The sequence below is a fragment of the Corythoichthys intestinalis genome, chromosome 19 (genome assembly GCF_030265065.1).
Source record: "Corythoichthys intestinalis isolate RoL2023-P3 chromosome 19, ASM3026506v1, whole genome shotgun sequence".
In the NCBI taxonomy this organism is placed as follows: Eukaryota; Metazoa; Chordata; class Actinopteri; order Syngnathiformes; family Syngnathidae; genus Corythoichthys; species Corythoichthys intestinalis.
This window is the reverse complement of record NC_080413.1, coordinates 39,491,922-39,505,155: the sequence shown is the minus strand read 5'-3', so window position 1 is coordinate 39,505,155 and position 13,234 is coordinate 39,491,922. Positions and strand designations below refer to the sequence as shown.

Below are 13,234 nucleotides of genomic sequence, written 5' to 3'. Positions count from 1 at the left end.
ACTTTTCGCCGCTTCCTATTGGACGAGCGGCGGTACAGTCCGTGACGTTTATCAAAGAGGGAAAAAAAGTGTTACCATGCGAACTTGGCCGATGAGTGGATTCGCTAATTAAAGGTAAACACCCTTCTCTGCTGGACAAATAGTGACGTCAGAGTAGCACGTGACTCAACGGTCAAGTGCAATGTATCCATCACTTCATCTTGTGCTTCCGACACATCGAGATGAACGCAAATGCAATGGAGTCCATCCAAACTTTGCCGGGTGTTGCGTGGAGCTCTCTTTTTGATCTGGTTGCTCACGACTTGAGTAGTTTTCCAACATCAAGTTCTCCTGCCCAGGAACAGGTAAGAAACAAAAATAATAATGATAAGAATTGAATATTGCAGTTAACGGAAAATCCTTCATTTTTGACTTGAGCCAGTAAACCAAGCTGCCCCGAGAAGCAGTGCAAGTTGATGTTTCATCTACTCGCTGATGTCGCCCCCCCCCCCCCCCCCCAAAAAAAAAAAAAAAACATTTCTTTCCCTTCTGCTCTGCATTAAAGTGTAGTTTTGAGTGAAAATGCGCAAATGGTTCTTGCACATGTGCCGTTAAGTTTACATAGCTGGCAGAATTTTTCAAGTAAGGACCAGAAACGTTAGTGTTCGGCCACAAATGTTAAACTGCGTTAATTAGTAGTGTGTAAACCTAAAAATACGGCTTGGATATAAGCATATCTGTTGTATATGCTTTTTTTTTTTTTGGTATTTGTACACCGTAACAAGGCCGAGTCCAGAAAGTGGAAGAAAGCATTCAGCAGCCGCTTCCCCCTGAAGCACCTGTAAGTTGCCATACTTGTCATCAGACTTGTGTCTTGAATCAGTGTTAATAATAACGGTTAGAGTAGAACGGCGGTACTAACGGTTGTTGTTGTTTTTTTATTTTATTTGCAACGCCGTTATCGTTACTGAGGGGCACATTAGTACGTTACTGCAATTTGGTTGAATGACACGGAGACAGAAGAGCGGGAGTAGGGAGGAAACGCAATGCTCGGAGCGTTAGCATAGCATTCATGTTCTCGCTAGCAATAGCATTTAGAATAGCGAGCGTCAGCTTAACTCTCGGGCAACTTTTTGTTTTTTACATACAGTTCGTGGCGTTCCGCTGGGTATAATGAATTGAAAATAATGGTCTGTTTTCCTGTTGCGTATGCATGATCATCACCAAGTGGCCGTTGTCCTTTTTGATTCTTCAATATAATATTAATTATATATATTGCTCACTGCATTTGAAAGTTTGTATACCATTACATAACACTGTTATATAGGTGAAATTAAAAACTAAAATAAAAAGTGTGACCTATGTTTATTTTTAGGAAAGAAAAAAAAAAAACAGTTCAATTCAATCAGTTATTTTAAGCATATTTGATGTGAAAGACGTTAAAGAATGGATCTGGTAATAACGTGTATAACATGAAAAGTAATGCCAGTTACTTTGCCAAGTAACTAATTACTATCACATTGAGGTAACTGAGTTATAACTCACTAAGTAATTTGTAACTGTAATTAATTAATTTTTTAAAGGAAGATTAACAACACTGGTCATGATTATGTTATGTGCCATCCACTTGTCATATTTGTGTGTGTCTCAGTTCTTTTTCTTTCCTTTATGCAGCACCTGATTGAGCCAGATTGGCGGGGTAATGTGACACACCTGTGCTTGATTAGGAAAGCTCAGTATTTAAGGAAGCTTGTCACCATCTGCAAGTGTCGGACTATTGCTTGCTATTTGCCTTGCTTACCGCCTGTGTGTTCATCGTCATCCTTCGAGTTTCCCGACGTTCTACGGTCGTATTCTGGTTTGGTCATCTTTACTTTAGTGCTCTTTTGGGCTTTGTAGTCAGATTCTTGTACTGTTTTATATTCATGCATTCTAGCGTGCTCTCTTAGTTGTACTTTGTTAAACTCGCATTTTTCGCGTGCTCCCTTTGTTGTATTTTATTATATCCGCGTTTATTCGCGTGCTCCCTTTGTTGTATTTTATTATATCCGCGTTTATTGGCGTGCTCCCTTTGTTGTATTTTATTATATCCGCGTTTATTGGCGTGCTCTCTCAGTTCTACTCACATTTTGGCGTGCTCCCTTTTGTTGTACTTATTAAATACAAACATTAGCTCTACCTGATCTCCTTGTCTGTTTTTGGGATCCACATCAACGGCTTGCCGTTCATAACACCACTAGATGGAACTATCCACATTTGACAAGGATTTTTGAAGCCGTTTTCACCGTCAAATACTGTATGTGCATCTAAATGGTTAGGAAACAATAATTTAGATGATATTGATTGTTTGTTTTTTCTTCTTCTTCTTCAGCACTTTGATGCCGGATTTTGTAAAGAGCTCCCAAATCCTGTTGGAGTCAGCATGTAAGTCACATACTATTACTAACACATGTCATACACATATTTCATTGCCTACACTGCAAATTCATGATCAGATTAGTTTTCTTAAATCTAGTCAAATAAATTTTGTTTTAAGTGTTAAAGACGGGTAACAGATTAATGTGTGTATTTCACTTAGTTTAAGTAGATATTACTATTTGTTTTTATTACGTCAATACATCTATTTGCTTTCAAATGATGTTTGAACATTATCTATTCTTAAATTAAGAACATATCTGAAAAAAACTAGCTTTCTTTAAGATTAAATATACTGATTTATTGCTCAAAATAAATCTATTAAGATTATTTTCAGCAAGCTATTTTTCTTATTTCAAGAAATCGAAGTAAAATCTACCAGAAGCACTGGCAGATCATTTCAGTTAATTTTTAGTAGATTTACACTGAAAACAAGGCACTTTCACTAGTTTAAAGGAGTTGTGTTTTTGCTGTGTAATATTTGTGTATTTGTTTTGTGTAGCCAGGAGCATGTGTGCACTGCAAATTTATAATGCCTTAATCAGATTATTTTTCTCAAATATAGTCCAATAATGTTCTCCATTCTGCTTTGAGGCTAGTTAACAGATGAATGTGTCAGATTATTCCAATGACTTTAAATAAATATCAATATTTGTTCTTTTTAAGCCCATAAATCTAAAAGTTGGTCATTTTCCAAAAAGTTGCTCTCAAATAATGTTTTGAACAACATTCTGACAAAGTTATTTACAGATAGTTATTTTTCTTATTTCAAGAAATCTAAGTGATTAAATTTACTTGAAACACTGGCAGATCATTTAATTTATTTCTAGTAGATTTACACGGAAAACAAGGGAATCGAACTAGCTTTAAAGAGGTTTTTGCAGTGTACCGGCTACCTCTACTGTTGAACTTTGGCGCTGCTGAAGTCCATGCCAACCTTTGTAAGATTTCTCTATCGTTCCTCACACATCCAGATGCGCATCAGCTTGCCGGCAACACTAAACTGATTTGGTTGTTTTCTTTTGTGTTTTTTTTTTGAAATAGGAAAAAGAGGAAATTGGTCCAGGAGACAAAGGACTATGTGAAAAAGCCACTGAACGCGTTTATGATCTACGCAAAGGAGCAGCGTCCCGCGTTGAAAGAGTTACATGCCAACCATGACAGTGCCAGCATTAATAAACTTCTAGGACAGATGGTGATTTTGTCCGACTCACTGTTGTGCGCACTTGTTACTGCAATTGTACGTTTTTGTGTGTTGACACTCTTGTCTTTTTGTCCAGTGGAAAACCCTGCCTTTTAGCGACAGAAAAAAATATTTGGAGGAGCAGAAGCGCTTGGACCAGGAGCACGCAGCAAAATATCCCAACTGGTCAGCCAGCGACAACTATGTAAGTCCTATTATGCACACATGTACACACACGCACATGCATTTGGCCACACATGATCATGCATATGACTTGTTGGGATTTTATACTTTTCCTAGCCCAACAAAATGTTTCCAATCAATTGGGGATGACGTGGCTCAGTGGTAGCTGAGTAGTTAACTAACTAACTAACTAACTAACTAACTGAGTAGTACTAGTAGTTGCCCCCTGACCCAGAGATTGTGGGTTCAATTCTCCGCCCTGATGAACTCGTCTAAGTGTCCTTGAGCAAGATACTGAACCCCACGTTGCTCCTGGTGCTGCGTCACCAGTAGGCAGATGGCGAGATAGTGTAGAGCGCTTTGAGCGCCTTGAAAGGTGGAAAACCGCTATATAAGTATAACACCACCAATTTGCCACTCTTTGCTACGATAATGTGTGAAGGAGTAGAATTTAGATTGACATTCCAAACCTTAAATCTCAAGGAACTGCTGATGTATAGGATGTGTATTCTCTCTGACGCCACTGTATTAATGCAAAGGTGTTTTGTTTTTGCTTTCCAGGGCAAAAGAAAGAGGAGAAAGTGTTCCCTGGCATCACGTAAGTTTCTTTTTTCTTCGCATCCATTTTGGAGTTTACAGTTTTTCACGATTGTTCACAAGTTTTTCAGTACAATAACAGATTTCTCAGGACTGCACACACAAAACTGAAAACTGCACACACAAAATTCTAAACCTGAGACTCCTTTCGTAAGATGACTCTTGCCATCAAATCTGGACATTGTGTTCACTGGTGTTTTCATTTTCTACACAGTCGTATTTCCACTGACACACATACATTGAGTACACACAGCTAAGCTTTTGCTGCACAAGACCAAGCATTTCAAATGGAACACACCGTATGAATGAAAATGAATCTGGAAAATAAGATATTTCCCCTTTTGATATATGCTGCAGTCCTGATTGCTATTTGCTCACATGACTTCCATGTGTTGAGTTTTGAACACTTGTGTGTTGTAGCTTGATACAACTGTCATGTTACATGAGAAGTGTGTGTAACAACGGAACATTGTGTGTCATGTTTTGACAACAAATTATTATACAATAGATTGCTGAAAGGTGTGTGTGCAACAACTGAATATTTTGTGTTGTGTTAAGACAACAACATGATGGGCAATTGGCATCAGAGTGTAAAGAAGGAAAGTCTCCGGGGGATAAGGGAGTGCGAAGTGGTGACAATTCAGATTGAACGAATAGTACGTGAAGTTAAGGTTTTGTGGGTTAACAATTGTAAAAAACTAATATTCCCAAGAAAAATCATGAATAGAGATATCAATTGGTGCTTAAGACTGTTGGATACAAACCCGATGAACCCTTATAGGGCAGGATGAATATTCTTGGTAATTTGAAACATAATCTTGGATTACTGTATATGTGATCAATTATTTTATGATCTCTTGTTATTCATTATCATTGTATTTTTTAGAAATAAATACAATGTTATATTTAATCTTATTTTGAAGTTGTGGGTGGTAATCAGTGTTTTTTTTTTTACCCCAGGATGTACGAGCCAACTCCCCGCTGCCTCTCCGGTCGCCGCATCTCTGAGCGATGCGTCTCCAGACGCTGCCTATTGGGTCACCTACTATCCGGTTGCTGCATCTCCACTTTCTGCCTATCCTTTCGCCGCTGCTCCGGTCATCGACTATCCGGTTGCTGTGGCCCCTGCTCCAGTTGTCGCCCCCGTCACCCATTCGCCACCCTCCTCTCCTGACGGGACAGCAGAGCTCAGCCTTGAGCAGGAATTCAATGAATTTTTATTACAGCTGGCAAATCAGCCCGTCGATCAATGGCCAGACGATCTCTTAAATTTGTAAATAGTGTATATTTTAAAATGTTATCTTTGTCCTTTTTAGTGTTGTTTTGATCTTTTTTTATGTAAATAGTGTATATTTTAAAATGTTATCTTTGTCCTTTTTAGTGTTGTTTTGATCTTTTTTATGTAAATAGTGTATATTTTAAAATGTTATCTTTTTCCTTTTTAGTGTTGTTTTGATCATTTTTTTATGTAATAAATTTTTACTGTGTGTACTGAAATCCTGGAGTGTTTTTTTTTTTTTTTTTTTTTTTTTTTTTTTTTTTAATTTTAGGTGCCAAAAATGTTACTGGGTGAACTTAAATTGATTGTCATAGGACATTGTCATTAGATGCTGTCATTCCAGTGACCCAATGGCTTGGAATTCTGGTACGCATCCATGTTGCCTGTTTCTGAAATCAATTTTGTTGTTTAGCTTCTGTAATGTAGAGACCAAGATTTTTAGTCAAGGCATCCGCCCTGAGGGTGTCGATGCCGATTAATTTTTTTCCCTCTATTTTTGATGCCTCTCACATAAAACGACAGTACAATATTTTGGAGTTACTTACCACAGATTCAAAGCCAAGATTGGTGCGGGGAGCTGTCTCATATCAAGATCAATTGCTCTGCCAACAGGTGTAGGGCGCATTTCTCATGCCCACGTAAGGTATTCAAAGCCCTTCAATAGCATACCGCACATTATGGAGGACCGGGAGTGCAAAAATTAAATAAATAAATACACAAATAAATAATTTAAAGTTTCAATAAAATGCTTCTATTTCAATATTTATTTATTTCAATATTTATTTCAATTTTTACTTATTTCAGTTGATATCCATTTATTTCAATTTTTATTTATTTATTTCTATTTCAATTAATATTTATTTCAATTTATATTTATATATTTCCATTTTTATTTATTTATTGCAATTTTTATTGATTTATTTCCATTTATATTTCAATTTATATTTATTTCAATTAAACTTTTTATTTCAATATTTATTTCGATGTTTATTTATTTTAATTTGTATTCATTTATTTCAATTTTTATGTATTTCGATTTTTATTATTTATTTAAACTTTTATGTATTTATTTCAATTTTTATTTATTTATTTCACTTTTTATTTATTTCATTCTTGCACTCTTGTTCCCCATGTGGCCGCATGAAATAATTTTATTTGTCATTGGCTCATCAAACTCGGTGGGCGGGCGTGAACTAGGCGGGGTTTGAAATGATCGAGTAATAAGCGATTGCTTCGTCCTATTTCTTCCCAACATGGCGGCGTTATCTGAGATTTTGCATGAGCTCCCTCGGGACATGTTAGATTTCTCAGATCAAATTGAAGCAGGACATTTGTATGGAGTCACAGGAGTGCCAAAATTAAAAATAAATAAATAAATGAACAAATAAATAAATGAATAAATAAATAAATAAACATAAAGCGAAATAAATATATAAATAAATAAATAAATGAAAAGGCAAATAAATGAACGAATAAATATGCATAAAGAGAAATAAATATATAACTCAATAAAATATAACGGTATACTTTGTCATTGACATTTACTTTTGGTCATTAACAACCACAAACGGAAAAAACAATGACGATATTTTTCATTGACTTTTACTTTCTGTCATTGAACACCACAAATGGAAAAAGCAATGACAATTGTATTTTTTGCCTTTGCCTTTTCTGTAAGGCTTTTACATTGTCATTGTCATTTGTCGATCGCCTTTCCTCTTCGGGAATGTAAATGGCAAATGCTCAGAGAAACGGTCTGTCAATCAAATGACGTTGTGGGGGGCTTTCCAACCAGGAATAGTAGTCGATAACTGATTATTCCTAGTTTACCTGAAGGAAAGTGACGTCGGTTATCGAGTTGCACATGCGGTTTTTATGGATAGGATAGACTGGATAGATATGGATATGGATAGACTTTTTACGTGATAGGTTCAACGATAGAAATACATTTTTCTAGACCGGTAAAAAAATATATTATAAAATGTATTATTCGACACACATGCCAGACCATTCAAAGAATAATTATTTTCGATGTCCGAATCTTCGCGTTTATAATCATGACGACACTGGAGGAAGTGGCGTAGTGCAGTCACACAAAACAGCCGCGGTCGTGTTTGGGTAGCCGTACGGCGCATGTGCGGAAAGTTAAACCAGGAATAATCAGTTATCGACTACTATTCCTGGTTGGAAAGCCGCTCCCAACGTCATTTGATTGACAGACCGTTTCTCTGCGCATTTGCCATTTACATTCCCAAAGAGGAAAGGCGCTCGACAAATGACAATGACAATGTAAAGCCAAACAGAAAAGGCAAAGGCAAAAAAATACAATTGTCATTGTTTTTTCCGTTTGTGGTGTTCAATGACAGAAAGTAAAAGTCAATGAAAAATATTGTCATTGTTTTTTCCGTTTGTGGTTGTTAATGACCAAAAGTAAATGTCAATGACAAAGTATACCGTTATATTTTTATTTATTTATATATTTATTTCTCTTTATATTTATTCGTTCATTTATTTACCTATTCATTTATTTATTTATATATTTATTTCTCTTTATATTTATTTATTCAGTCATTTATTTATTTATTCGTAGTTTTGGCACTCCTGTGACTCCATACATTTGGGCCCTGAGTACGTGTCCTACAAAACAGAGCGATTAATTAATGTTCTTGGCATCATCTCGGCTCTGTCAGATCAAAATGTTGATCAAAGAGTCTAACCCTAACCCTAACCGGTCAAGCCAGCCTCCACTCGTAAAAACGAAGTCAAACCAGCCGCCCCGCATTTAGATTATTGTTTGCATTATGTGCATTACGGTAATGCAATGCGCTGGCTTCAGAATGCAATGGAGTGGCTTCAGACTAGCGCGCGGTGGGTTCAGAGTGAAAGTCCCTTTATTGAATATATGAAAAAAACGGGGACCTATTCGAGAACAGGTCCACCTCAGAGAGACACTGGAGCACCCCTAGACCCAAACTAAATCATTATGATATAAAAATGATGTCGGAATTCAGAGTAAAACTACTTTGAAAACTGCTAGTTATTTCTGTCATTTAGCCTTATTTCAAAAATTGATTAAAAAAAATCTGGGAGATATCCAAGAACCGTTCCACTTCTGAGGTACTGTATAGTACAGTAGAGTATCCCGTAGCAGACGCCAGCCCGCTCAAAGGCGCTGGCCCGCGCGACGTAGAAGCCACAGATTGGACTTCACCATGGGATGCGGGTCGAGTTGGGCCTGTTATAATGTTAATCTACTTTGTGTTATTCTATGTTGTGGCACTGTTGAATCCATGCTGCTGTATTGTGAGATCTATGTTGTGATTGTCTACGAGCGTCAGGCCCGCTGAGGCTAGTAGCAGAGGCTAGTAGGCAACAGAATAAAATTCGCCGCATCTTAGCCCGACAGTCGGCAAAAAGTTCGTCGAAGGCAATAAATAAAACGTTTAACACGGCACTGGTAGTTTTCAATTTATTCAAGACAGATAAAACAGAGTTCTCCTCAGAGCTTTCTCGATTAAATTTGCTGCTTGTCTGAGCAGCTCTGGGCACGTTTTGTACATATATATGTTTTTCTTGGACACCACGCGAAATGCATCAAGGCCTACTACCACTACAGTGACTACTAATCTTCTTCATCTTTGTGATTTTGAGGGAGCAATTATTTTTCAGATTATACGGACCTACACTGCCACTTTATGTATCGGGTGTGCAAAAAATTTAGCCTATGCCTCAGGCGTCAATCCATTATCTGAGATCAACTAGGTAAGACTTGCTTTGCCGAGCAACCAATCAGACGTTAGAAACTGACCAGCAAACATGACAGATAAAATTATTTCATGGTTGCGCCATGGAGGAACAAGAGTGCAAGAAAGAAATAAATAAAAAGTGAAATAAATAAATGTTGAAATACATAATGATGAAATAAATAAAAATTGAAATAAATAAATAAATAATGAAATAAATAAATAAAAGTTGAAATAAATGAATAAAAATTGAAATAAATAAAAATCGAAATAAATTTTGAAATAAATATAAATTGAAATAAATAAATTTAAATTGAAATAACTAAATATAAATGGAAATAAATCAATAAAAATTGAAATAAATGAATAAAAATTGAAATAAATGAAAATAAATTGAAATAAACAAAAATTGAAATAAATATTGAAATAAATAAATAAATATAGAAATAGAAGCATTTTAATGACACTTTCAACTATTCATTTAATTGTGTATTTATTTATTGAATTTTTGCACTCCTGGTCCTCCGTAGTATATAACACTTCACATTTGCTCATTAATATTTATGACGTTCGCAACTGTTGCTGGGGGGTGTTACGTCCCAAGGACGGCTCGCGAAGGGCGTAACATAAAACGAGCCACACAAATTCACAAGTGGCACAAATTTATTTACACAACAATCAAACTCGCAATGAATATGTACAAAATGTGGATGAAGCGCGGCTTCAGGGTAAGCCTAGGCCAAAACAACAAACAAAAGGAATCTACACTTGAACCCCACTGCTAACTAAACCCTGATCATGAAAAAGAACAAAGAAAAGACAGCCACTAACCTAGCTACCTACGCAATAAAAAACAGTAGAAAACGGTTTAAACATAAATGGCGACTTACCCCTACTTGCTTCAGTGCTCTTACTTACAGTGGTGAACAAAAAAGATCCAATAACGAGTAAACACAAAAGACCTCACCGAAAAAGCGGGAGTGTATCAGACTAGTGATCAAATGCCAACGAGCGTGAATGGCAAGCAAACAGCTGGCGAGGAGGACCCCGGGAGAATGCTGTCAAATGCGACCTCCCAGAGCGTTGACAGAGGCAGGTTTATGAAGCTTGGCGCCTTTTTTCGTGGCCAATCAGCGGCGGCGACGTCATCAGTCCATCCTGCGTCGTTCAGCTGTCGTCACAGTGGGAGGGAAAGCAGCCAGCTGGTTGAGGAGACGATCAGCTGACTGGAAGAGTCTCAAAAAATAACAATTAAACGGCCAGGGCCGTCACAGGGGGTCAAACTCACATTTGTCGCTCATGCTAGATGCATGTAAATAGTGCACGAACTTGTCTACTGAGCTAAACCTATCAATTCTCTGCGAAAATGATGTCGCTGGTGCCAAATTCACTGGTAAAGATGTGGAAGAACATACAAATGCTCAGTTAAAGAGCCAACCTGATCCAGTGGTAGCTTTTTTATCGACACCTTCTGCTTTGCATTACGACACTGACAATGACATTCTCCTGTTTCAACAAGCTATCCTTGACCACCATATGCCCTGTCTTTGTTAATATATTATATCCTCTGGTTGTCTTAGGTCTCTGAGTTTTTGGGGGGCCTGTAGACATGAACAGGCTTACTACAAAAGGACCAAGGCCAAACATGGCTAATTTATTTAAATATGCGTATTTTAGAAAAATAGGTCTACATGCCTGATATAAAAACAAAATTTGATTTTTTTTTTAGATCATTCACTGTAGAAAGTAGAAATATCAACATGGCTTACCTCTTCGAGGCAGGCAATGGATCAGGATGGTCGATCAGTAGAACCATGGCCCCCAACAAAATGTTTACTGCATATGAAGGTGAATGGCTTCATCTTGCTGGCGTTAAACTGGTCTTTTGGACGTCCGCACAAGTTGATCCATTGTTCAAAATTTTCCCCTTTGAGTTTTTGGCTTTGGAAAACGCATGAAGAAAACATCCTTCATATGTGGACAGTCGTAATGTCTAGAGTCGTTTCCACATCAACAGTGTTTACTTGGCATGTTCTTCTTTGAAAGATTACCGGCAGAAAACAAGCAGTACTAGCATTGGTTGTATGCGAGCGCGCTTCTATGTTGACCCCCTTCCGGTTTACGATGGTGACATCACGCAGCTTTACAGTCTAAAAATAGAATTCGTGCAGTACGCTATTAGAAAAAAAAAAAACGGAGCTACTGAGGAGAGTGTCTTTGTTGTATGAATATTTTGCCTTTCATATACCCTACACCAGACATGTCCAAAGTCCGGCCCGGGGGCCAAATGCAGCCCGTGGAAAAATTTCATCTGGCCCTCAGCATCTGTCATAAAATCAATAACGTCTGGCCCACACACAGACTTAAGAAATTGGTCAGCAGTAGTGCTACCAGCATATGAAGTATCTTACACACTAAATGCTGCTCCTCATTTACCCACGAAAAGGCAGCAGCACTCTAAGCAACATTACCCCGTGTGGTCTTTACTCCCAATTTTCTAAAATGGCGACAGTCAACAACAACAACAAAAAACGTTGACTGTGACGGCCGATGCTTCAAGGATAGGTGGAAATTGGACTGTTTCTTCACGAAAATACGCAACAACTGTCTGCCTCTTTTGCAAAAAGACAGTTGCTGTTTTTAAAGAGTTCAATGTGAGGCGATATGACCAAACAAAGACACGCTGACATGTACGACAAGATTACAGGGAAGATCTGTAGCGAGAAATTGAAGAAACTTGAAGCTAGTTTAATTTCACAGCAGCAGTATTTCGCAAGAGCCCGAGAGTCGAAAGAGAACGCCACAAAGGTTAGTTGCGAGATTATGCTTCTGCGGCAGACCTGCACTGTCAAGGCAGATCCGATTTACAACCCTCCGACGTAGCCTGCCGTGCACTGCAACAAAATCTTGACTTGAGTGACGGCAACGCGTGGTGACGTGGCCAAATGGACTTTGATTGGTTGGCTCAGACTGTTGTTTCCGGTTCAGCGCGAAATCACCGCCATTTTCAAACATTGTTTTGCTTCATGCAAAAATGGACCAAGCCGACGGAAGGATCGTCGAAGAGCAAGTACGACAACTTCTAAAATGTCTCATCAAGACATTATAAAGATTGCCAAGTGGTAAGGTAAGGTCAGCAATTGCATAAAAAAATGGAAGAACCACCGAGACAAGTAGGCCCCTATGTGTGTGTTAGGAAGCGAATGGCCAAAAAAACTGCCAGTTTTTTATCACTTCATGTCGTATTTTTGGTTGGTGCGCTTCATCATTTATTGTGTACATATTGTAGGTATGCTGTGGGTCTTTGACTTATTGACATGTCAAAAGAGTTGTTTTGATGTTTAATTTTCAACAACAGACAGTTCAAACTCTTGATACATCATCACTGATTGAGAGTGCCTCGGTGCTTACAGACCCTACTCACCAACGTCACAGAATGACATGTCGCTGTATCCGGCCGCCATATTGTCCGTCTCTGTTTAGCCCTATTCTCAATGGTTTCAATTAGTCGTTCAGTTTATAGAGCAATTCATGGAAGCCCCGGTGCTTTCAGACGCTGTAAACTCATTGGATGCGTTGCATAAAAGGCCATATGTGGAAAAGCTTCAGTCAATCCATTCGCCAGATCCATATTTGATGCCTAAATCGATATTTTTCGACCCGCTGTCTTCGCCCTCTCTGCCTGACATCTGCTACCCTGATATCTACAACTAACTTGTCCACATAAAATCAGCCTATTCTCACGAAAGTTTGAAAAACTTTAAGAGCAGCACTCTAAGCAACGTTACCCCGTGTGACCCAATTTTCTAAAATGGCGACAATCAATAAAAAAAAAAAAAGTTGACTGCGATGGCC

At 37.9% G+C, this 13,234-nt stretch overlaps 1 protein-coding gene across 1 annotated transcript; it reads left to right on the top strand.

The window, feature by feature from the left end:
- The first annotated feature begins 226 nt into the window (after window positions 1-226).
- On the top strand, window positions 227-5,732 carry LOC130907931 (transcription factor 7-like 1-A). Its single transcript, XM_057823474.1, has 6 exons — window positions 227-344; window positions 2,351-2,403; window positions 3,439-3,589; window positions 3,675-3,782; window positions 4,322-4,358; window positions 5,318-5,732. Exons 1-6 carry the CDS (start codon window positions 237-239, stop codon window positions 5,632-5,634), a joined length of 774 nt encoding a protein of 257 aa, XP_057679457.1. The 5' UTR covers window positions 227-236; the 3' UTR covers window positions 5,635-5,732.
- The last annotated feature ends 7,502 nt before the right edge of the window (window positions 5,733-13,234 follow it).